General features: G+C 44.6%; 1 protein-coding gene across 1 annotated transcript; it reads left to right on the top strand.

Annotated features, from left to right (window-relative positions):
• Window positions 1–544: 544 nt before the first annotated feature.
• Window positions 545–19,017, top strand: E2F7 (E2F transcription factor 7). Its single transcript, XM_086610688.1, has 13 exons — window positions 545–752; window positions 938–1,018; window positions 4,348–4,623; window positions 6,656–6,824; window positions 9,226–9,510; window positions 10,098–10,256; window positions 11,300–11,437; window positions 12,757–12,951; window positions 13,596–13,680; window positions 14,298–14,817; window positions 15,658–15,928; window positions 17,155–17,582; window positions 18,841–19,017. Exons 2-13 carry the CDS (start codon window positions 938–940, stop codon window positions 19,015–19,017), a joined length of 2,784 nt encoding a protein of 927 aa, XP_086466814.1. The 5' UTR covers window positions 545–752.
• The last annotated feature ends 7,428 nt before the right edge of the window (window positions 19,018–26,445 follow it).

The following is a 26,445-nucleotide window of genomic DNA, read 5'->3' as shown; positions in this document are numbered from 1 at the left end:
CCCCCCGAGGGGAGGTGCTGGCAGCGCCGACCCCGGACCGAGCACCTCCGGAGGGGCAGCAGCACCCCAGCGCCCAGCCCGCCGCCTGCCCAGCCCCGCCGCGGGGAGCCGCAGCCGCGACCCATGGCTCCCGCTGCTCTTCTCCAACGGCGCCGCCACCCCCCCCACCCCGCCCCCGGCGGCGTTTTTCGCGGGCCGTTGGTCGAGGGACAGAGGCTGCACCCGCCTCACGCTGCCTCAGCCCTTCTTCTCCCCTCAGAGATTTAAGGGCTGATCACGAAAGCGCTGCGCAAGAGGGTCTCCCCCCGCTCCCCCGTCAGGAATTAGTCAGGAATTAGTCCCTCAGCGACAGACCCGCCCCTACAGCGCCTCGGACGCCTCACCTCACCCCCCCCTGCTCCAGCTCCCCGGCCCCACCTGCTGCCCGCCCGGCCCCGCCCGCCCTCGGGCAGCCCTTTCCCGCCCGCCGGCGGCCCGCCTGGCGCTGGCGGCCCGGCGGCGGGAGGCGGGAGGGGGAGGGCCGCCGGCGACCGCGCGAAGAAAAGGAGCGAAGCGGCCCCGCGCGGGCGGGAGTCTCGTCCCGCGCCCCGCTGCCGCGCGCCGCCTGCCCGCGCGCTGATTGGCCGGCCGGGAGGCCGGGGCTCCCCGGCGGGCAGCGCCTGATTGGCCGGATTGTAAAGCGATGTCTGAAGGCGCCTGGCGGGAGCGGCAGAGCCCCGCGCTCCCCGCCCGCCGGGCCGCCCGCTGCCGAGGTGAGGGCGCGGAGCCTCCCGGGGCCGGGGCGGCCGCCCGCCCCCCTGCCGCCTGCCCCCCTCCCTGGGAGCGTAGCCCCGAGCTGCCGCGCTCCCGTCGCCTCCCGCCGGAGACGGGAGCGCTGCCCCGGGGCGGGAGCGGCTCCTCTTAAGGGCCGGGCTAAAAGCGCCTTCTCGCTTTGCAGATGGAGGTGAGCGTCCTGGCGCTGCGGGACCTGGCGAGCGGCCGGCCGGGCCGGCGGGGCCGAGCCGAGGCGGCCCAAAAGGTGAGCGGGCGGGCGCGGGGGGAGGGCGAGAGGTCCCGACGGTCCCCGGCGCCGCGGGGTCCCCTCACGCGTTGCTCCGTCTCTCCCCGTGCGGAGCATCGCGGCGGCCCGGGCGCAGCGCGAAGCTGCCGGGGGGTGGCCGGGACTGCAGAGGGTCCGGCGGCCAGAGCGGGCTTGGGCCGCGGCGCCCCAGCCCCGTGCGCGCAGGGGTGCGGGGCCCCGACCCGGGGGGCTCGGCGGTGGGTCGGGCCAGGCGTGTGGCCCTGGATCGTGTCCCTCTCGCTCCCGATGGCAGCATTTGGGGTGCTGCCCGTTGGATCGCCGCACCTGGCCTGTCCTGCCGTGTTGGTCTGTACAGCAGCGTCTTACCTGTCCGCGCTTGGAGCACAGAGGTGTCTGATGCTACCGTTGAGATAAAAAGCAATCCCGTAAAACAGCCGTGAGTCGTGCCACCGTTGTCAGTATCCGAAGTGATTACATTCTGGGATTATTCCCAGGGAAACAGTTTTTAGATTTCACTTAATAAGTAAAACTCCCTGACGATTTCAAGCATCCCAGTGGCTACCGGCAGACTTTTGTACAGACTCACCGTTCGAAAGTCAACCAACATCAGCCCTGACACGACATGGGAATAGTGTAGTCCTGTTACTTAGCAGCAGTTTGAGCGTGCCGACGCACACGTCTGCTATGCTTGCCTTCTGGCCTGGAAAAGCATGCCTGTATCCATACAGCAGTGTTCCCAGGCCAAGAGGCTAAGCAGTGCCACTTAGCAAGGAACAAGCTTATCGTTCCCCTCCTGCCCCACCAGTCAGGAGATGGGATATGCAACCTCGGGCATATGTTGCTCAGTAGTGTCTCCTGAACTAGAGCCGATTCATGAGCTACTGTCCATGCTCAGTCTGAGTCCTCTAAAGCTCACATCGTTCTTGTCAGACTCAGCTGCTGTTATCTCAGAGATTTGTTTCAATTCCTGCTTGCATACTAAGTTTGTTAAGCCAGCCTTTCCCATCCTCTTGTATTTCTAAGCCATCTCTGCTTAGGATGAAGGTGAATCTCATACATCTACCAACTGTCCTTGCAGTTTTGTGGAATACAGCTAGGAGTTCATAAGAGTGTTGCAGCTAGTGAAAGGGGAGAGAGGGTAGAAGCGTTTCTTACATTAGCAGGCAATTCTGACATTCAAGAAATAATGATATGAAAGGTTGGTAGTAGACGTGTGCTTCTCCTGTAGTGCCACTACTTTTTTCATTGTGGTATTTGCACAAATACAAAAATTTGAGGTAGTGGAACAGCAGGTTGCTTCAGCTGCCCTCACTGCGGTTCCATTATCACCAGCCATAGTGAACAGGAACTGGAGGGGAAGGTAGACTTTCTCCATTACAGATTAAGTGTTGATTCACTGCCAGATATGAAATTGCAAGAATATATTGAGTGCCAACACTATATGAACATATATTCCAAGAAGTACCATGGCCTCTGAATTGACCCCTATTTTTCACAGTGTAGTAAGTTACAACTGGCTAACTGTTAATTGTAAAAGGAGTTACATTTATTACATGCTTTTGAGTAATTCAGAGGTGAATGTATGCAGAAGTGTTCTTCGTCAGTGCTCAGAGCACAATGGTTTCAATGTGCCAAATTCATTTCCAGTTTGAATGATACAGAACTGCTCCAAGTAAAAGCCAGATTCAGTTGTTACTAGAACTGTTTTCTGCTTTCTACCTAGACTGTACCTGATAAGATGATATTTGGAATCGCCTGTTTAAAGATGTATATCAGTTTGTGATAGTGGAATTGCTCCAAATAAACAGCAAAACTTAACTTGGGAAAGTTCTTACAGCAGACCAATAGTAACTTAACATTTTCTTTCAGGCTATATTCCATTTCAGAATTGGACTTCTTGCAGCACAAAATAAAACACATGATAACAGTATCCAGCCGCGAAGTTGTCATGTTAGATTTTTAAAACTGATTTTGAAAAAAAATGAAGTGGGAATCTTAGTCTGAGCAAGAAGACTTGCTTAGTTTGAGACCAACACCAAAAAACCTGCAGCTAAACTGAAGAGCAATCAACTTCAAGCCTGATTTATAGTTTGAAAGCAGTTTTCTGTGGTTCCAAAGGCTTCATTCCCAATTCCAACAAGTTATAAGCTCCGGTAGCTTCCTGATGATAATGTGTCCACTTTTTGCTTTCTCTCTCTCACTTCACTCAGGGTGCATGCAATCATTTCATGGGACTAAATCTAGAAAACTCTGAGTAATATTGGCTAGAGTTCCAAAAAGAAGTGCGCTGTTTGTAGGCTATTAAGGAGAATTAAGTGATAGCTGCACTATCTAAGAACAGAGCATTGATCTTCCTGGGCAAAAAGCAACAGTACAACTTTCTGCGTGAGTGTTTCTGCAAGTCCTGCTCTGTGCCAAGTTCAGGATACCTGGACATCAATTTTTGATATCCTGCAAAGAAAGCCAGTATCGCATCCTGTCTACTTCATTCCTTTAGTCTTTGTGAGCTATTGGCACTAACAGGCTAGAGAGAAGTAGTGTCTCTTGTTGCTCAGAAATGGATCTCTCAGCTCAAAGATACCGTTGATGCTTTCTTCAGTCAGTCCCTCAAAATCCGTTGATCTGTAGCGATAATTCTCACAGTAAGAGAAAGGGGTAAAACTGGACCCAAAGATGAAATATGAAAAAATTTTGATTTCAGCTAGGGACTGGAGGGAGTGGAGCTTCATTCAAAAGATCATAAAAGTCAGCTGATGAATTAGACTTTTCCTTCTAGCAGCTCTTAGCAATAGTCAAGGAATACAGTTACAGAGATTCTCTTTGTTGTTTTGAACAGCAGATAGCGCAGATGCAAAGCTTACTTCACTTGCACATGAAGTTACATCCACTTTAGTTTGACATTTTATGACAGCCTGAGCCGGTTCCCCAGCATGGCTTTTCACTGGGGACCTGTCAAGCAGAACACCGTGTTTTCTCACTAGGTGCAATGTGACCAATGCATTATTTCAGTTTCGATCCCATTTGTTGATTTATGGTTGTGAGCAATGCTGTCTCGTAATAACAGTCAGAGTATAAAAGCCTGATAGGCCACAAATTTGACTAGTTGACCTCAGGTTCTGTAATTCAGGGCAGTATCTCATATACACTGCCTCCAGTACAGTAACCTGGAGAATATTTTACAGCTTCCAACAAAGGCAGAAGAACTGGGCTAAATATAGTTATGAGAGCTAAGGCATGAGTCACTACTACCTTCATAAGAACAATGAAATTGATTGTTGGACTGTTTTCTTTCCTGTTGTGTCTGAAGATCTTTTTGTTTTTACTAGGAAAACATATTCGATCGATCCAGGATGGCCCCAAAGACTCCCATTAAGAACGAACCTGTTGATTTATCAAAGCAAAAAGGCTGCACCCCGGAAAGAAATCCAATTACACCTGTTAAGCTTGTCGACAGACCTCAGCCTGATCCCTGGACCCCGACTGCTAACCTGAAGATGCTTGTTAGTGCTGCTAGCCCTGACATGAGGGACAGGGAAAAGAAGAAAGAGCTCTTCAGGCCCATAGAAAACAGTGAGCAGAGTGACACACCTGATTCATTACAGGTGAGACCCAGAACACCGTTACCTTTTGTTCAGTTAGGACTCAGACCTTCCTTAAGTTGTGCCTCAGTTCTCTTCCAACTGGTCCTTTGCTCCCTGTGGAAAACTGCAGCATTGTAAAACATTCCTAAGGACAGTTACCTATACAGTGCTGCCTGAGCAGTTGGACTTTAAAAGTAACCATCTTAATAGCTACTGACCTGAGACCCCTCAAGAGCCTGAATATTACTTAAAAGGACAGTGAAGGAAGTAGAGCCTAAAGTTGTCGTTTTCCCCAACTTCAGTACTTCCAACACTATTTTCTGAACTGTATTAGAAGGAAAATTGACAGATCATTTTAAACAGACGGGCAGTGTTTTCAAAAGCAATTTGACAATGACGGGGGCGTATTTTTCAATATACTTTTGAAATCTTGTATCTTGTCCACAACATCCTTGTGGAGTGATCACTTAAAAACCTTTCTCCTCCTTTGCATCCCAGACCCCAAACTAGTAGTCAGACAGAATGGCCAAGTGTTAGGAAGATTTTTACTTGACAAGACTCAAGCAACGCAGGGGCTGATCCCTGTCCCCACTTTAGGAAGTCCATCTATGGAGAGGATGACATGAGGTCATAATAAGTATCATTGCAGTTTTCTTCCTTCGGGCTTCTTTTTAATCCAATCACTGCTTTCCCTCTCCTGGATTATTTCTTGTAGAATATCCTTTCTTGATGATTTCAGTGAGAGGAGGATAGTTCTGAGGTCCTCCTACTGAGAGGCATGGTTTGATAGGTACAGATCACTGTACAAGTATAGATTTTTACAGCATCTACAGTGACTGTACTGGAGAATTCTTCAGTTTAGATAGTTAAAAAGGAACAAACAGTTCGCCAAAGATAATTCCTAACGTAGCTTCCAGTAAGTAAAAAATAGTCTGTGTTAAAGGTTAGTACATTACCAGTTCAAGCCTGCTGAGATCATACAACATTTTTGAGTTGGCTACTACAAAGAGTTCAAATGTTTTCTGATTAATAAAACTTAACACTTAATAATTTTCTCCACATGGAAAGTGAACTTACAAAAGATGTGAAAGTGTTACGGTTTATATTCTTTAGTGTTTATGTATTCTTAAGAATACTGCTATTTCCATGCCATGTAAAACGCAAAGAATTCAATCAGAGCAACAGCCTGCCACAAGGTCACTTAGTCACAGCCAACAAAGGACAGTTGAGATCTCATAAGCAAGGGAACTTGGGTTCCAACAGCTGCCACCACTCTCAACATTTCTTTGCCAGACAGCAAGATTTTTTTTCTCCTTTTTTTTTTTTGACACAGAAGCAAAACTCCAAAGTTACCAGTGCAGAAAAATCCTCCATCATTCTAATTTTCTGTGGCATTTGTAATAAACGTACCTCTTCACATTTTCTTGCCGTTGCGGGCCTTTTTTTCCTTGCAGGGACAGAACGACCACATTCAGGCCATCCTACAGAGTTCACTTAAACTAACAGGTTGACTAAGCTTAAGGTTCAGAGACTGCGTGGTGCCTTCTATAGTCTCTTAGCATCATGACCCTCCCCACCTGCCCCCCACACTCCTAATTTCTTAAAGTTAGAGAGGCACTGTAAAGGGCAGTAAAATTTCTTGAAAGAGGTTTTGCAGGAACTCTTTGATGGCTTGTACATATTCTGGTTTATTAGATCCCGAGGTGTTTGAGGGAGTATGCCTCCTCTTGAAAAGAAATATTCCTTCCAAGTAGGATTTTACAATCTGCTAGTCTTGGGTGTTTGGTCTTACTGTTTTGTTTCTTTATACAGAACCATTATTCTACGATCTCGCAGATAAGAGTTTTTCTGTAGATATCTTGTGGGATGAATTAAAAAGAGCTTGCAAGCAAAAGCGTGTCACCCAAGTGCTCTGTGCTTGCAAGTAGTCCATGTTTTTTTCCTTATTAGAAAGTCTGAGCTTAAATATTGCTGACATCTGAAATACGCCTCGCTTGGCTATGCCTTGCTTCTAAAGCTCTGCACTAAAAGGTTAACATTTATTTTTTAACAGTATGATATGGTAGACGACAGCACGGTTGATGAATTTGAAAAGCAGAGGCCCAGCAGAAAACAGAAAAGCTTAGGACTCTTGTGCCAAAAGTTTCTAGCTCGCTATCCAAGTTACCCATTGTCAACAGAAAAAACTACTATTTCTTTGGATGAAGTGGCTTCAATTCTTGGTATGTATACCTGCAAAAATGGAGTAACTGATGACCTGTGGTAACCTGACAGGAGGGCCTTCAAAAGATCATCTTTCTTACAGAATATATTCAAGGTCTGCCTTTCCCTGAGTCTGGATGCTCTTCTAATCATACTAATCAAGAGTTGGAAATACCTAATGTTCCTAAGTGTCTTTACTACTTGATAACACTACCATTTTGAAATCTGCTTTCTGACAGTACTTTTTACTAGACAGATCTATCCTCCAGCTGTTTACTAACTGTTGCTTTCTTAAATTTTCAATTTGCTGAACACTGAAGGAGTTCCAAGAGTTGTAAAATCTCTGAAGGAGGACTTGTATACAAAAATTTTGTCAAAATGGAATATTTGGGGAAACAATTGCAAACTAGTAGATGCAGGAAATCAGTCGAGTTTACTGCCTAACTTTTGTAACTTGACTGATACTGTATCTTCAAAGATCTCACCAAGGTTATCTTAGCTTTAAATATTGTCTTCTGAGGGGAGGTTACCAGGAGACCTGCAAACACAGAATGAGAAAATGTGTTGTGCTGAGGTGGCAAGGAGCTATTGGGTAGCCTATTTGCTGGGTCCGCTGTTAGGTTTGATCTTAGTTAAAAGATTAATGAAATATCTGAGAGAAGCAATAAAACGAGAGAGAGAAGATTCAGCCAGGTCACACCAATTACAAAAAGATCCGGGTCCTCAGAGAGATTGGCTCTTAGGTAGGAAGGGATTTACGAAATTGGACTTAAACTGAATAAATACTGTATCTACATTTAGAACTTGAGTATTTAACAGAAAAGAGGTAGCAAAAATGAAATGTGTCTGTTTTGGGAAGAAAGGGAACCGAAGAGTGATGTCCTCTGTGACCCTGCTGATAAAGTCCTTGAAATACTCATTTATTTGCCTTGGTAATGAGAATTGGAAATAGAAGAAGATTCAGATGAAGTAAATAGTTAAATGAATTACTTCTTAAATAAATTGTTCTTTTAGATTTTGCAGTTAGTCTTCTCAGTGTTTGCATGAGATGCTCATGCTCCAACCCTGTACAGCTGAACATGAGTAGTGCTTTATTCTATGTTAGGAGTGACATTACCTTGCTTTCCTAAATACTAGAAACTTTATTTTAAAACATACTGTTGGAGCTTTTATCTCCCAGAAGGCGCATGTTTGTTCTTCTCCCTTTGGTTTACACTTCCTTGCTTGCTTGTATCCACTTGCTTCAGGGACCACAAGTTTATTCACTGTTGATGTTGCTGCTCTCTGTGTAACAAATGATGGTTGTAATACAGCTTTTCCTACAAATGTGTATTGCTTCGTTCACTGACGACCTGTGGAAAGACCACAAAGGTGGCTATGCTGCTGGTGCCTGATAGACACCAGGATATGTGTAGCACTCTTGTTTTTCTGGAGTATGCTTCACTCCAAGATCTCCAAATACTTGGAAATACTCGTGTATTGTTTATCCTAATATTCGTTTGAGGCTGGTAAGTATTAACCATATTCTCCAGATGGGTAAACAGATGTATCAAAGCCTTGCCTTCCGCAGGGAAGTATTTCAAAACCTTTAAACCTTTCCCCTTGGCTAGCACTTGTTCTGCTCAGCTGAGGTTAACCGTTACAGGATTTCTGGTGCAGATGCTGCCACTAGTGTATAGTGCAGTCTGTTATAGATAACAGCCGTGCTTCAAACAGTGCTGGACACGAGCACTCAGGACAGTGAGCAGAGCCACCCGCCTGTTCGTATTCAGTCCCCAGCCTTGCTCATGTCAGTCACATTGAACCCAAGCTGAGCATATTTCATAGATTTTCCCATTGGTGCAGATGCAGCCAGCACTGAGGACTTCTTTCTGCTGTGTTTGGGAGCAGCGGGCCTCATTCTCCACTGCTTTGCACCTTTTGAAGCTTTTGACACTTGATACGAACTTAGCAAGTAATTGCGTCATTGGAAACGCAAGTGAAGGACCACACTCCCACTGTTTCCTGTAGGAGTGGGCTTTCATATCTGGCCTGTGCCAGTGCCAGGCTCAGACCTTTTTTCTGCCCTCTGTTACACACAGGCTTGCGTACAGGTCTGTGTCTGAGCTCTGAAGCTCTCTTACAAGAACGGCCAAAGTGCTCTGACAACCTCAGGGCAGCCTGGATAGGTCTGAGTGAGAGGGGCTGGGCCAGCAGCTAACAAAATAGACAAACAGCATCATACGATGGGGCTGGCCATACATAAGTCAGTTCTTAATTGTGCAAGTTTGGATGGATCTAATGTATTGTGAACAGTGAAAAATGTGTTGTGAACACTCCGGATTAGAGAACAGCCTGTTCTCTGTTCCACTTCTGCTGAAGAGCACATTAAAACTAGATGAGCATCTATGTCATTTTTGTTTCCGTCCCCCCTTAAAACAGGAGTTGAGCGGAGACGAATTTACGATATAGTGAATGTCCTGGAGTCACTGCACTTGGTTAGCCGTGTGGCCAAGAACCAGTACTGTTGGCATGGCCGCCACAACCTGAGTCAGACTCTGAAAATGCTTCAGGAAGCAGGAGAGCTGCAGTATGGAGAGCTAATGACCTTCTTCCAGCACAAGGAGCAGGACTTGGAGTACAAATTTGGAGAACGGAGAAAGGAAACTATTCCAGATTCTCAAAACAGACCATTACTGGACTTTTCAGAACCAGATTGCACCTCTGGTAAGATAACTAATGTGTGTGATGTGATACACAGACCTAAGTCTCTTTCACCAGTTTAATATGTGACTTCTTCCCTTGCTCTGCTTTGCGGAGGTGGCAGAATTCTTCCTTCTATCCTGTCCCTAGCATGGGCCTCAGAACGGATTTTCCGTCTCTACCAGACTGGCAGGACTTCTGCCAAACACTCCGGTTCTTCTTTCCCCATCTGTACCTGACAGTAAATGCTTTATCCTGACAGAAGGTGCCATCTTCCATTTGTCCACTGTTCGCATGCTGCCCATATCATACATAGTAACAAAGTCCATTGGAGTCGCAAAATTACAGTTGACTCAAAACTGTGTAACGTAATGTAGAATCAGCTTCGGAATCTGACTTTCTAAAAGCTATTTCTGCAAGTTTACAGTTTTATTGCCTTTTGAAGAGAGACTTCTGTCTGCATTACTCAATTATTTGCTGGCTTTCAAAAGATTTCTGCTTCCCAACAAGGAAATATTTTACCCCTTTTGTGTGTGAGAAACCTACTTGCTAGTTTTCTGGCTGTGATGGATGACGTATGCTAAGAGGCTTGGGTGTTATTTGTAACACAGCATCTGCAAACAGCAGAAAGGACAAGTCATTGCGGATTATGAGCCAAAAGTTTGTCATGCTGTTCCTTGTCTCCAAGACCAAGATAGTCACTCTGGACGTCGCAGCAAAGATACTGATAGAAGAAACCCAGGATACAGTGGACTACAGCAAATTTAAAAGTAAGCTGGCTGTTGAGAGACAAAATAATCAGTCAATGAGGAAAGAAAACAGGGGCATGTTTGGACTGACACCAGTAGGTAATGGCAAGAGTGGGTCAGGAATCTTTTGCTGAAATATGTTTGAGGTTTTTTTAATTGCAAATGCTAGTTTGTGAAAACAGAGCTTGGGGTGGGAAAGAATCAATTTGATAATTATCTCCAAGTTTTAGCTTCACAATGAAGAAAAATCTTTTTTTAAAAAAAAATTTTTTCCATACTTTAACCCTATTTCCTGTACCCTTCTGGATGGTGTTTCAGAACTTACTGAAATTAACCATGCTGTTCAATTTAATGGAATTTGTTTTCTTCTCTGCAGAAATGTGTTACTTCTTCCACCCAGAAACCTCTCACAGCTGCATGGCACAGTTTGCTTTTCAGTTAGTGGGGTTTAGTGCTTAGATCCCTTGGACAACATGGAGAAACTCAGCATTAGTAAATATTTCTTTTAAACTAAAGACTTTTAAGTCTTTGAAGTACTTTTAAAACAAAGTACTTGCACTTCGGTCTTAAAATTCTATCCCAAATACCAAGAGGGATGTGAGGAGTTTAGCTGGACAACCTGTGGGTATCATATTCAGCTCAAACTTGTTATTTATTGGAGTCACAGAGATTTTTCTAAGAGTATTACATTTTTAAGATGATAAATGTGTCCTCATACGATCAGCTGTGCTTTTATGTGCCTCTTGCTCTCAAGTGCTTGTTATTACCGTACGTGGAGGTATCTGCCTCTTCTGTGCAATCTGATGATGTAATCACTCCCTAACTCATTTCCATCAAAATGAGGTAGGCGAACTTAAACGTGAGCAGCTAAGCTATGATGAAGCAGTGACAAGCAGGGGGAGCTGGCATAGCAGGCTCCATAGGCTTAAGTCCATCCCAATTTGATTTTACCCACCTCATCTATGAAAGCTGTGGTGATATTCTGGAATGAAATTGCCACATAAATATGTACTGCATGCATAGTAAACATGACTGTCTTGACTATTTCTACCCTTTCTTGTTAGCAAAGGTACGAAGACTGTATGATATCGCCAATGTTCTCACCAGCCTAGGCTTGATCAAGAAGGTTCATGTCACGGAGGAACGAGGACGCAAACCAGCCTTCAAGTGGATTGGCCCAGTGGAATTCCCTGGAAAGACCGGTAACTTGTGCAGCTCGCATCTCTTTTCTTTTTGTTTTGACAGTCGCTTCCCAAGTGGCAAAAGGTGGTTTTCCGTGTGTAAAGAATGGCTTGGCGTTCACAGTTCACCCTGCAATTATTAACTGCTGACCAGCTTAACACTTGCCCTTTTTAGACTTTACACTCAAGGATGGATGTTGAAGGATACTGAGTCTTGCTGGTATTTTTACCCTGACTTATATAACTGTATGAATAACTGTATTAATTGTAGAGCAATGACAGATAATGCCTACATCTCCAAATCTGGGTCCACAGCTTTTTTGGGTTGCAAAATCTCAGTCATTCTATCATAACTAGGCAGTGAATTATTTTCTTTGTAAGGGGACTTACCAAGGTAGAGCAGGGCTGTTCCTCATACAAAAGGTTTGTCTGCAAAGAAAGAGGCAGTGGGTCAGAGCGTTTCTGTAAGCCACTGGTTCTTGGCTAGAAGCCAGAGCAAAGGAAAGTACTTTGGTAATATATTTGAGTCAGGCCAGTGCCAGGACTAAGTAAAAGTGAAGGATAGTGTTAATGCCATCTTAGTACCCTTTCTCCTCCTGGCTACACACACTAGAGTGTAGCTGCTGCTCCAGCAGCCATGCAGTGGAAAGGAGAGAAGCCCTTAATCTTGTCTAGCAGTCCTTACCGAGCTTAGGTCTGCTTCAGTGTTTGTAGAACCATAGAATGGGTTGGAAGGGACCTTAAAGATCATCTAGTTCCAACTTCCCTGCCGTGGGCAGGGACACCTTCCACTAGATCACGTTGCTCAAAGCCTCATCCAACCTGGCCTTGAACACTTCCAGGGATGGGGCATCCACAGCAAATCTGGGCAACCTGTTCCAGTTTCATTACCCTCAGAGTGAAGAATTTCTTCCTAATATCTAATCTAAATCTACCCTTTTTCAGTTCGAAACCATTACTCCTCATCCTATCACTGCATTCCCTGATAAAGAGTCTCTCCCCATCTTTCCTGTAGGTCCTCTTTAAGTACTGGAAGGCTGCTGTAAGGCTCCCCGGAGCCTTCTCTTCACTAGGCTGAACAACCCCAACTCTCTTAGCCTGTCTTCATAGGAGAGGTGCTCCAGCCCCCTGATCATCTTCATGGCCCTCCTCTGGACCCACTTGAGTAGGTCCATGTCTGTCTTATGCTGGAGACCCCAGAGCTGAAGACAGTACTCCAGTTGTTTGGGATAGTATAGAGGTTACCTCTTATCTTATGGCCGAGGTTGGTAACATGGCAGAAGCCTAAATGATGAGCTGTGTTCCCTGAAGGACTGTTGTACAAAATTATGTTCCTACAGATAATCCAACAGGGCATAGCCCGACATCTAATCCTCTGCCAAGGATGCAGAGAGGAGCCTGTGCCCCGTATCAGATCTGTGCTACTGGAAAGCAAAGGTTTACACGTCATGCTTCATTTAACAATGCACAGCCTTGTGAAGGGACCAAAAGGAAGGTCAGTTCTGAGCCCAACAGCCCGCGTCAGGAGAGGCAAGGTAACTAGCAAGGAAGCATGCTCTTTTGTATCCTGCTGGATCTGCCCAAGTGTGGGCCCACCAATTCAAAGCACTTGGCTGGGTGGATCAGGCGTATTAAATATGGGAACTACTCTTGGGAGGTGCCTATAATTTTACGGCGCAGGTGACGAGACTTCTAAATTGGACCCTCCAGAGAAGTGCCTAAAGTTAGATGAGATGAATCTGGGCCATACTGCCTTGAATCTGCAGTTTGTTTTCTGGTAAATGTTTCTATTCTCCACTAACTGCAACTATAATACAGTTTCTTCTGTTAAAATTCAGTATAAATAAAGAAGGATTCTTTAGCCACAAAAGCTGGCTTTATTTTATGGTTCCTAATATAGTGGAATTTACTGTAACAATCTAACGGATAGCTGTTAAAAAAGATAAAGCAATTACAGGGCTTTTCACAGTTCCCTGTTATAGGAGTTGATGTTGTCAAGCACCTCTCTGGTGGGACGGAGAGTTCTGAGTGTCTTGCAGGTTCTGACTCTAGGTGATTAGTGGATGTTATGAAAATGTGCCAGGATGGAAAAATTGCATCAATTATTTTATATGGCCAGTATCAAAATAGGCTTAGTAAACCTACCTGTTATTAATTGAATGCTCCCTTGTTCTTTCAGCCTGTATTGTGAATTCAGATGAATATTGCTCCAAAATGATAAGTCTGGCAGCTGTCTGCAGGCAGAAAATAGAGGAAGATACTAGGTAGGTTGCTCTTAACTCCTATTCCATTTCAGCTTCGTGCTTGTCATGTTTAGTTCAAGGCTAGATTCCATTGATGGGACTGAGACAGAAAATTGCCAGACACTCTTGTTATTACTATTTGAGTTCTGATAAGTCTCAGCGTGGCTTGCTATTTTTTTTTTTTTCATGACCAATATATAGCCACCTGTACTTGTACCACTGCTGTCCTTTAGCTTCAGTAGTTCTTCCTCTCATGTGTGTTTATATAGGTCATCCTTGCCTCCTTTGACCTGTTGTCTAGGTAGGCTGAGAAAATCATGGTCCCATGGAAGAGCCTCTCTGTCATATCAGTGGGTCTTCACTACATCTATCCTAATTTGAATTAATTTGTGAATGATTGACTCTAGTCAAGTGCAACCAAAAGCATTATTGTTCTGCCAAAAAACTGATAAGTCTACTTCCGTGTAATTAGAAATAATCAAAAGTGGCCCTCCTTGTAAATGTGTAAAAATAGTGGTTTGGGCAGGGGAATTTTTCCACATTTATGTCCAACAATGTACCCGCTTGCTTTTAAGCATGAAATAGGGGTTTAATTTTGGACTAAATGTTTTTCCTCTTTTCATTGCTTTTTTTTTTAGGAATAAAGCTTGTGCCACAGAAACGGTATTAAATTCAGCAAGCAACCCAAGCATAGCCTCACCTCTCTCCTGTCTTCCAGTTCTTGGGGACTCTGATTTTTGTGTTAACCCTTTGCCTCAGGCAGTTTTCCCTGTGGTTCAGGCAGATGTGCCAAGCCTCTCGCTACCAAATGGCATCAGCAGCCACGCTCTACATCCTTCCACACCAGCAGCCTCCAAAACAGAAAATGGAAAACCTACCCTGCTCCCCAACCAACCTTTCCTGTGCTTCCCATCTTCATCCCTTTTTATGTTGTGCAGCAGTCTTCAGGAAAATAACTTGAGAGAGACCTTGTCCACCACAGCAGACGTGGGAAACAGGAGTGCAGAAGCTCAGGCTGCCGTACCTCCAGCTGCCTGCCAGAAACGCAGCTCACACAAGTGCGCATCGCCCTCTGCACCTGTAGATGGTGAAGAGCCAGCTGCTAAAAAGCAGACCATGGAACAGAGTGATGTGCCCCTCTCACTTGTAGTACCCAAGGTAAAGAAGTGAATTTCATTATCACTTAGGCTTCCTGTTAGCAAGGGAAGACTTTTGCCCAAGACAATGTTTTCAGAAGTGTAAATTCACTACACCACTCTGGTTACAGATACAAATGCTCCCACATGTTCATAAAATTGTAAGGGTGCTGTGGCAGGAAGTATAGGCATTAACTAGAAGATATTTTCACACTACCAGAAAAAAATGGCCTGTGATTGCTTTGCATAGTGAAGTGATGCTCAGCTATTCTTTGGAATCAGTGTCCTGATCGTTGTCTTCAATAAAACAACCTGTCAGAGAGGAAAAAATCAATGTGACTATTACTCCTAATTTTCCCCTGTTAGCTTGGGCTTTCCCAGACAGCAGCAGCATTGCTTACTCCACTGAGCTATAGCAGATGTGATTTGTACTTTCTCTCCAAGCCCAGTGTTGCCCACAACAGGTGGGTGAGAGAAGGATGATGGTGAAGGTGAAGTGCAGCTATCTTAGAGTTCTCTTAACTACTGAAAATAGGGATGAAGGTCATATCAGTGTTTGAATATTAGCCATTTGAAACATGTAGTTTTCCTTATCAATACAAAATTAATCACTAAGCTCGGGTGTTTCTTGTCTAGTGTCTCCAAGTACTGTAAGTGAACTGCAGCACAGGGCTTGGGTGTCACTGATATGGCTTTTTAAACCCTCAAACAAAATGTTTAACTTGGTGACTTGATAATCAGCTTTGTGCTGCCCCTTTGCACAGATGTGTGTTTTATTCTGTAGCTGAGGAAAGTGCATGAGAGACATCATGCTGCGTTGTTTCAGTTTGTACTCTTCATTTCCTCTTTTGTTTTTGTTTAGAAGCCTTTTGAGTCACCCAAGGCAGAATCTACCCCAGGAAGTGGCTGTACATCTGCTGCACATCTAGAAGCTTTTCATCTTGACCTCTCAAGTCCTGCTGCTCCAGAGGCTGCAGACAAGGAGTCTACTAAGCCTTTAAATTCTCAGGAGCAAGAAAAATGGTCTCAAAATAAGGACCCTGATGAAGCCTCTTCAGGAAAAGAGCACATCTCTAAAGAAAATACCAATCGACCTTTCCTACCACAGTATCTTTGTGTTCAACCTACTGCTGGTAAGGACAGCCATGAGATGTAGAGGCACCCAAACTTCTGCATCTGTTCACTGAGCAAACAGGGAGACATACAAATAGGCGAATGAGTCCATATTTGGCACAAAAACCTGTCAGCAGTTCTCTGTAGTAGTTTAATAGCTCTGAAGTCTGTTGACTCCAGATGAACTGTTGCTTCTCTGAAAATATGGGCATGTTTCTGAGGTACCCAAACACTAATAGAGATGAATAATGTGGGTTTTGCATGCTTGAATTATGTGGAACAAAAAAGACACTTATCCGGCATCCAGAACTCGGAGGAGCTGGAAGCCTAGTTTTGGCAGTAAGGTGGCCCGAATAGTGCAACAGCCTCCCCCTGCGTGGGTGAATTTAGTCACATACAGCCTTTGTGCTGTCTTGTCACATGCATCATTGGGGTAACCCCACAAAAACTGAGGCACTGGGAGTGAAGCCAGGCCTGCTTGGCTATGGTAGGGATAGAGAGGAAGCAACTGAAAATATTAGAAGAGGATTTTGTGTCCACTGTTTTTCGTGCCTGTGTTTGTGTGGAGTGGAAGACTGTTCTGTGGGAACAGGATACATGTGGCAGATTTCCATGACTACTGCTTTAGTATTTGATTCACTTGTGGCACAGAGTGGGATCTATGGGATTTCACTTATAGGATGGAGATGCTTAGTTTGAAAATGTTGATCCTGGTGTTTTGGAAGGTCAGACAAACAGGGAACCAGAACAGCTTCTGTTTCAAAACAGTATTTCAACCATTCTGAGGAAAATTAGTGCCTTCGGGATGTATCTTTGTGGACATTTTCCTTTTTTTTTTTTCCTTATTAAAAGCAATGCATATGTTTTCATATAGCAGAGAAGATACGATTCCTGTTAGTGAAAAAAAAGAGTTTAGCCAAGATGTTGCTTGTAACTGAAGTTAGAAGCAGAAGACAGCAAGATGTGTGATTGATACTTAATATGAACAAAGTATATGGATGCAGATGCAGTGAACAGGCAGCAGGGGGGGAGATGGAGGAAGGTAAGGAAAGGGAGCTTGATAGAAGAGTCACGGGTTTGACGGTTTTCTTCAGTGTTTTTTCTTTTTTTTGTCACAATTTTCTTTCTGGGCAGCCTATCTGTTTCTTTGTTGTCATCCCTCTTTCCTGTTCTAGATGGAGTTATAATAGCTTAATTCCAATTTGTCAACTCTATTAATGCCTTGCTTTTTCTCTCTTTGGTTTAGGATTAAGTGGTTTTAATTTCCTGTTGTCTGCAAACCAAGCTCCTGGTGCTGTCAACCTGGCTGCGAGCCAGTTACCTTCTCTGAGCATCCCCTGTGTCGTCGTGCCGTCAGCAGCCTTGGCTTCCTTCCCTGTCGTCTGTTCTCCCACAATCACCAATCCCCTTTCCCCAGTTCCCGATGGCTCCTTCTCAGCTGCCACCTCCATGAATTTCAGTATGTCCGGCCTGGCATCAACAACACCTGTTTTCATAGGCACCACGGCAGTGGTTACCCCCAAGGTCTCACCCGTGCCTTCGGTGGATCCCCAGCAACCAGCTCACCCCACTCTGCACCTGAGTCCTGTGCTTGCAAGGTCTTACGGTGCTGTTAAACTGGACTCCCCTGTCCAGTGTATGGGGCATCCAGTGACCCTTCTGAAGCTGCAGCAGGTAAGACTGAAAGGTGGTTAAGTGAGGATGAAACAGCCGTGCCAGGTCACTGGGCCTGAAGGCAGCCTGCGCTGCAGGCTGGAGCTGGTGTGCCAGAGTGGTAAGTTGGCACGCTGGGACCTGGTGTCTTCCACTTCATTTGCATGTCCATCTGTAGTGGTGGTAGGGCTTGGGACAGCGTTAAATGTATAGGCCAGCGTAGCATGCTAGCCCTGGATGGTGAAGTGGTGGGTTTTAAAAATCTTGCAGGAATATTCCCCATTTGACACTATCATTGTGTGTTATGCAATGGCTACGGAAACACATTAGGTGGACAGGAGGATTGTTTGTCATAATTCAGGAGCCAAGCAGCTGCAACACTTCTCAGGTAATAGTGTCCTGGGTTACCTCCTCTCCTCAGTTCTGATCTCGCCTCACTAAAATAATAGAAATGTAATAGCATCAGAACTGGGGGAAAACAACGATTCTTGTGGATTTTGTTGATCTTTTTTTATAAAGATATTTTTAAAAATCTAACATAGAAACAGACTTTTTGAGTAAAAAAAAAAATTCAAAGGGGGAGAAAGGACTCATTTATCTTAAGTATAATGAGTGACATTTCCAACTTAAATGTATTCATGACTAGTTCATACTCATTCTTTTGCCAATCTTGTCCTTTAGCTTAAATGGCCCTTTCCCTTCCTTGTTGTTTTACTCACTTTTGTTATTTGTTAGCATCAGAATAGCTCTAAAATTAGTCTACTGAACCCTGGCCACTTCTCTTTTAAGTGCCACTCTACTGTAACCACTAATGTTAGTACCTGTAATCAGCTTGGCTGCCATCTGGCCTCTATTGCAGCCTTTTTCTAAAGCTCGAACAAGATAAACATAAAGTAACATTCATAAAGCTTCCAAAAGTTCGATCTTTTTGTCACTGCATTAGCCAATAGGAAAACAAATCACAAATTTAAGAATGTAAGCTAAAGCAGTGCCAAAATATCACTGCTAATAGTTGTAAAGACCCAGATAACACAGTGTGACGTGACAGTTTTATGTCACTCATTGCTTCCAGCAATGATGTACTGGCAGACAACTCCAGGACAAAAAGGGGCAAAGCCCATAGCTTTTCATGTGCCCATAGCTTCTGAAAGGATGTGTGACATGTTCCCTGTAGTAGCAGGGTACGGGCCTTAATGTCTACAAGCTGTCTTCTGTTTGCATGCTTGCACGTAGGCTTTGAGAAAACCCTACTGAATCACTGTGTTTTTTTCACAAATAGCCTTCGTCAGCTCCCCTCACTCCCAAGAGCATTCGTCCTGCACGTCAGGAGGCATTTTTCAAAACTCCTGGAAGTCTTGGAGACCCTGTTGCATGGAAGAAAAATGAAGGCAACCAGACCAGAAATGCCAGCTCTGTGCAGAGGAGACTGGAAATCTCCAGTACCAGCCCTGACTAACTCCACTCGTTGCAAAGGGTGGGCAGATTGTCCTAGGACCCTGTATCGATTACAAAAGAACAAGCTCTTACCTGACAAGAGGAGCACGTTGTAATGTCATCATCCCTTTTGCCATGCTTCCCCACTATCTATCCACCCATGGGTTCAGTTAATCACCTTCTTCACGAATCATCCTTGGTACTTACCAAAAACCTTTTACTGAATTGTTCCTTCAGTACTGATCTGAATTCAGATGCTGTGCTCCACACAGCCTCGTGGGCATCAAACTGTATTTGTAGTTTTAATTTGGAAAATTCTCTTTATTGCTGTGCGGAGATGCAAACAGATTTCCGTGGAGTCCCCAGGGGTTCTTTGTTCATGGTTTTAAGTGAGATGTCTAGCACTTATCTGGGGTAAGCATTTTCTTTGCATATACTCTACTTACCCTGAGTAAATCTGTGGTGAAAATGATAAACGCTTGCAGTTGTGAGAGCAACTGCTTCCTTGGTTCTAATCTGTCAAATCCTGCCTCCGCAGTGCAACCTCTTGCTATTTATTTTGTACGTTGGAGTGGGATTTAGTGCAAAAAAGTTTTTTTACAGCTTCAGAGTAACAGATTTTCTCAGGGTAGGATTACTTGAATGTCAGTTGGTTGTTGTACAATTTGCCCAGCACTTGTGGTTAGAAAAAACTAATAATAACTTAACACAGTATGATTGAATGTATACATGTGAAAAATATTAAGACCAAAATAACTGTGAATGTTAACATTTTTATAATTGTGTTAATGAACTGTATTAGTCCTTGGGTTGTTTTTCTTTTCTTTTACTCTGAGCAAAAGGTACAAGTTAGATGTAAAGAATACGAAACCTGATTCCTTAAATAAGTTTGACAAAGTGATTTGAGTGACAAGCCACTGAGAAGGCTGTGCTAAGATTTCATCTCCTATTTAAATATATAGTCTAGACTATATGACCAAGGATCACTGGTGAGTCATTAACCACATGATTAGATTCAGTCTAACATGAGTCTACTTAAGTGCCTACTTAGCGGTTTACTTAAGTCTACTTAAGGGGTATGTACTTAAGTGCCTAACTCTTCACTTACAGGAATTTCATAACCAGTTAATAGTGCATTTGAGTGTACTTGGAAGACAAGGGAGATCTTATATTTTGGTGCGCATCTATCTAAACCATAAAAAGAAGCTGAAAAGAGCAGGAACTGTAAATTTTGGAAGTGAGAAAAAAATTATCCGTATTCCTTAGGAGAAGATAAAGAGGAAGAAAGGTATAGCAGTTAACGTTCAGAGTCCTCAAGTAATGGATGGTGCTATTAATAAATATAGGACATAATTTTAAGAGTTAATGTTCTTACACTTGGGTATGTTTTCACTGGTGTAGCAATCTGCAATTAAATTCATGCGGTTTGCTGTTTAAAAGACAGGAAGTGTTGCTGTTGACATCTTAGTCTGGATTTTTAGCAAACATAAGGCCAGCATTGCCAGCTCTTCTCTCACTGATAACTGGTAGAGGTTTTCCAAGGGTAGATACACTGTTGGATGTGTTACTTTGTTGGTCAAGGGAGGCTAGGACTTTGTCTGAGGGTTAGGGATTTGATGAGGTTTTTTATTTTTATAAGGAAATGTATTATGAAAATGGAATTTTAAGAAAGAATTTTAGTGGAGCTGGAGTTTAAGTAATGTGGCCTTATCTTAGAATAGACCAATAACAGCTTTATAAGGAGGGCTGAGTAGCCCTTGTTGAAAGAAAATCTCTATAGTAGAATTATCACAGGAAATTTCAGGGGTGGTAAAGAGAAATCTTCAGACTGCTAAATTTTAAGGGTTTGGTTGAGTTTTTTTAATTACACTACAGTTGTGAAAGTTTACAATTTTTGCTTCTGAATTATTTCTTCTTATACACCCACTTAAATTAATTTCACTTTGAAAAGCAATGTGTAATTGGCACAATGCTGCCCCTGCACTTCTGCTAGTGTGCGTTTGTTGCTGTTGGGGCTGGAAACGGGCTGCTAGAGTTCAGGATGACAGGGTGGGTGTCGATTCTCCAAACCTTGTCTTTTCTCTTCCCCTCTAGTACAGTCCAGTCTTTTAGTGAAATGGCAGCTAGGAGCAGAGAGGAGGATCAGAGCTAATATTGACTCTTTGCTCCAGTTGAAGTATCATTGCAAAAATTGCCTTGCTTTGTCGGTAATGTAATTCTGTGCCGTAACTAACATAACTATACTTGAAAATGCAGAGACTGAAAACAGATCTTCAGTTTTCGAATTTCTGCTTTCAGTTTTGAGTTTCTGTAAATACAGCAGGTCTGGAAACGAGGATCAGCTCCCTCAGGATCAAAGCTTTTCAACGGCTCATGCTTGCGAAAGCAGATTGGGGCCTGGGAGAAGAAGGGGGTTGATACGCTGTCTTGTTTTTTGTCAATGCAAAATTCTCACTAGAACAGGATTGGGACCACCGAAGCAGTTGGGCAGCGAAGGGATCAATGCTACTTGCAGTACCTGAGCTGCTGAACTGGACCGGTGAGGGGGAAGGGTTGGTTGTCAAGAGGGAATGAGTCTACCTTTCCTATGTTTGCCTTCACTGAAAGCTAAGAAGTAAAATAAACTAGGAACAACTCATCAGTAAAGTAGCTTTGGAAAAGCAGAATTTGTATTCGCACTGAGGCAAAGTGCATACCCAGGATGTTCTGCAGGGTTTGTGAAACCTTTCTGTCCCAAGACAGTTGCTGAGGAGGGTGAGTGAATAACTTATACTTGAATCTACCTGCCACGTTTACATTTCTGATTGTCTTTTGTAAATTGGTGCTATTTCTGTATTTAAAAAGCTGTATTTTTAATGTAAAGCTGCTTCCAGTTTGTACCTTTGCACTGCTAGTTTAATATAGATATTAATTTTATTGCTGTTTATAACTGTTCTTCAGTGACTAGACATTCTGCTTTTCCTGCTTTCTAGCCATCTCTGTAGCTGTCTGCATATAGCTTTACTCCAATCACGCTGTTGGGTTGAATTTTTTTTTTTTTCAATACTATCTTTTAGCAAAATATTAAACTTTTACAGAATAAAAATGGAATTAAAACCAAGGCTGAGGCTGTGATTTCACAGTATGGAGGGCACCCTTGAAAAGAAACATCCATTGGCTGCATGTCCAGGTGAGCAGTCCCTGTTGGATCTGAGCACGGAATGAGTAGCAGAGGACAACGGCTCACATGTCCGGCTATTTTGTGCAGCACAGGCATGATTCCCACTCCAGCTGTTGCAGGCACAAAAGCCAGTGCAATGCAAACTGGCTCTTAAAAGTCCTAAAGCTGGCCAGGGGAACGCCTGATGGCCCTGGCCCAAAACCGTGCAAGGTGATCCCCAGCCCACCACTGCCATGGGATCTGCCCCAGGCACCCCGGAGCCGTCCCTTGGCCAGCTCCCCGCTGCATGGCAGCAATGCCTGCCCGACACCGGCTGCAGACACCCAAGAGCAAGCAGGCCCTGAGGAGAGGGCGGGTTCCCCCCGGCAGAAGCCAATGCTTGCCCGTGCATGTCTATTGACCACCAACTGCTCATAAAAAACACAAGTGGAGAACGCAGCCTTAGCCCTGTTTGCCTTTTTCTTCCCCTTCCCTAACTGCACCTACACACAGCTTGACCCAAACCTGAGTCTGCTTCCATTAAAATCTGTGTCAGTTTCACTATGGATTTCAGTGAGTCCAGTATCACCCCTTCCCCCTGTGAGTCGATGTCCCTTGCCACCAGCAACGGCTGCAAAAGGCCTGTGAGTTGCGACTGGCCCAGTTCCTCAAAATTCATTTCTAAAATGAAAACTCAGCAGCTCACTCGATATTGTTTCGAGGTTTCTTTGACCTGTGACTTCACCAATATTAACTTTCCTTTTCAGCTGATACAGGAAGGATGATAAGTTTAATAAGATTAAATACGGTGTGAGGAGCACTCACAAGCCCTAACCCCACCCCAGCTGCCCTGGCAGGACCAGGACCACGGCCATCATTTCCTTAAGGAGGAGCAGGGCTGTAGCTTCTCATAGTTCCTGTCCTCACCGGTGCATTTAAAACTCTGCTTTTTGAAGTACACAAGTAATCAAAGGGGAAAATCAAACTCCCTCTGATGTAGTTTTTTCTATAAAAAGGGGAAATAAGAAGCAGTGGTGTAGTAGATGATTGTCTTAACACTCCACAGCCTGGGCTGGGCAGCCCAGAGCCAGTTGGGAGACAACGCTCACTAACTCCTTGATGCTGGAAGGTGTTGAATGCTGCCAGTAAACCCGGTCAGAGGCAGAAGCAAAAGGGAAGCCTCCGATGGGTGGCAGAGCAGAGCCCGCTCCTGCCATGCCCAGGGAAGCAGGTCTTCACCAGCCATCTTGGTCAACAAGGAGGGTTTCCTGAGAGGTGCCCAGGTCACGGCAATGCTTTCTCCTTCCAGCTCAGAGAGCTTCTGAGCAAGGCTCTGTGGCTTGCATAATAATTTAAAAGTTAATAGCTCAGTATGTAAAGGGGTGAAAAGAAAGGCTTCGTACACAAATGAGGCCAATTTCAGCCATGCTGACTGTGCTCCTCTGAGAAGATCCAAGTGAGCATTAAGCATTAACGTTCAGATTCTTTCCAAATTCATTTATTGCACCAGAAATGCAATGAGAGTTTAGGGTATTTTTTTCAAGCGCTTTCTCTAAGGCCTCCTGGAGCAGTGAAATGAATCCTCATGATGTCAGTCAGCACCGGCTTAAGCTCCAAGAGCCCGAAGCCTTCCCCTGCTCCCCTCGGAAGCCACGGCAGCTTTGCTGGTGAGCGGGCAAAAGGCTGCATTGCTTGTTTGCAAAATGCCGTGACCTCCGAGTCTGATATCGCAGGACCTCCCAGGGGATGAAAAGCTCTGCCTCAGTCACAGCTTTATTTTCCAAATAAAGTTCTCGTTTTTCACCCTGAACGTGAGACACCAGACTTTCCGCCTTTTCGCTGTCTCTGGCTGGATATTTCTCACCCTGGATGTGACAGCAGTTTAATTTCATAGATGACATTCCAAATTAGGGTGAGAGGGGAGCATGAAACTTGTTTTTTTTTTCTCAACAGTTGCTTTCTTGTTTCGAAACTGACAGCTGTGAACCAGCAGTTTATAGACTCACCCCCTAAGTGTGGTGTGGTGTGGTGGTGAAGGCGCTGTAGGGAAATGAAACAAACCTGCAATAAATATAAAATACTGCAACTTGGTAAGTGCGTAAGTGCCTGCAACAACAGCTGAAATAGGCCGATTTGGAACAGGTTTAATATTTTGGGAAAAAAAAGGAAACAATTTAAGGCCTAGAAAACAACATGTAGATATAAAGATTTCATTCCATAGCAATAAATTGTCCAGAAGGAAGCATCTCCCTTACTTTGCTAGCCAGTTCTTCAATGCTAAGAAAAATGCTTTGCCTCTTCACAGTCTCTGCACCTCACTGACAGCCAACCAACATGTGATTTAATAGCCCTACACCCCTTTAAAATCTTGATTAACTCGTAACTGTGAGCCCTGTGCCTGAAATGCACCAGGAGTTTAGTGAACGTAAGGCAGAAGAAGATGTTAGGGGAGGAGGCAGCTGGAGCTCTGCCCTAAGGCTTGCCTGGCGTTGTGACAAAACCAGCCACTGGCACCTCACCTGTGTTAAGGCTCCCATCCTTACTGCACTAAAGTAGGACGTTTGAAAGATGTTGGTGAAAAAAGTCTCTGCAGACACTCTAGGCTAAGTGTCAAATGCCTGAGTCCCTGTCTTCCTTTGCGTTGGGGCAATGCCAGCAGCTCCAGTGGACTTGCTCTTGATTCACGCTGGCTTGAAGGGGAGGAGGATCTGTTTCCTGGTTCTGGGGTTAATTCTGCTCAGCATCTACTACATGACACTGCGCAAAGCAATCTTTGACTTCTCTAAAACCAGAGCAATGACAGTCAACCAGGAATATCACCTGGCCTCACGAGAGCTGAGGATCTAGCTTGCGGCGGTGGCATACAGGGAAAAAAGGGAAACGGAAAGAGGGAAGGAGCCAGCCCCATTGAGGAGGCAGTAAGAAACAGTCAGACAAGTGCATTCACTGATTTGAAAATAATTTAGTGCCTTTTACTCAGCCTTGCTTGGGACTTCACCTAATTTGAGGCTGCCCCTGGGGACACGTCAGAGCCTGCTAGCTTGGGATGGCATCAAAACCTGCCCTTGTTCTGCAGTACAAGCCTGGTGGTCTTGGAGTGACCTTCTCTAGCTGGCTGACCATTGATTTTTAATCTAAGATTCCTCTTCATAAGTGTGGCGCTGAAATCACATAGATTGGAGCCCATTATGTCTGTAAGACATTTATAAAAATACTTCAAAATGCATTAGATAAAAAATTATGTTAAGAGGCTGAGAAAGCAAAAGCTTTTTCAGACAATTAAAGAGGAAAGAACATTTCAGATGCAGTCAGGGAATATATTTTGCTATAATCAGATAACTACGCAATACCCTGCCAGAGTAGCTAGGGCTGAGCTCCAGGAGCCTCTGCAGAGGATAAAAGGATTCACTCAGGCGCCAGCCCCCCTCCTCCCTCAGTTAAGAGCTCTCTCCAGATATTCAAGCTAGTGCAAGCTGCAAAGTCCTGCACAACCGTGATGAGTTGTTATTTCTAGGAGAAACCAGAAGACAGAAAGAAAGTACCGGCTACCAGCTTTTTCCTAGCAAAGTTCCGCCATTTGTTATGCCAGGTAAACACGCCTGTAGCATCCTTTTGGTTTTCTCAACAGAGAAAACAGAGAGTTTAATTAAGGAGAGCAAAATTAATCCCAGAGGTTCATAAACCTTCTGAGTCTGTTGAAGCCCAGGAAATCTTTGTCTGGATTACGATTTTGCACAGAAAAATATGATTTTGTAATTCTATGCAAAACCAGATCACGTTTATTTCCTCTGTTTCATTTTCGAGGAGGGATTCTGACTGGTCAAAATTAGAACAAAAAACAGAAATGCAATGAGGAGAAGCAGAAATCCCTCCCTGAGATATCTCCCCGTGTTGGGCTATGGGGCTGCACCGAGGTGTGTTCAAGTTCAGTGCTGGAGTCAGTCACCAGCGGGCAGTCGGTTAGCAAGGGGAGGCCTCTCCAAGCCCTATGGCAAGAAACCATTTCAGCATTCTCAGCACAACAGAGAGGAAGTGAAAAATGCCTGAATGTATTAAAGTGAAGAGGAGAGCCAGGCCAGCCCTCGAACGGGTACAGACTGCCACAGGGCTGTGAGGTCCGATGTATGACCTGGATCTTTCCAAGCATTGAGACACCGCTGGGAATGCTTGCACAGCTCCCAAGGACACCTGGGGTGGGAAGGAAGGTCCTCGGATCCGTATCTCCAGAAGCAGGCTATCCTTTTATAAGATGCAGGTAGCTGGGAACAAACCAGCCCAATTCACATGTCTCCAACCTGGTGTGGTGCAGCC

Source organism: Tauraco erythrolophus, chromosome 4 (assembly GCF_009769465.1).
Source record: "Tauraco erythrolophus isolate bTauEry1 chromosome 4, bTauEry1.pri, whole genome shotgun sequence".
Lineage (NCBI taxonomy): Eukaryota > Metazoa > Chordata > Aves > Musophagiformes > Musophagidae > Tauraco > Tauraco erythrolophus.
Note: the sequence above shows the minus strand (reverse complement) of the source record. Positions and strands in the feature narration are given on the sequence as shown.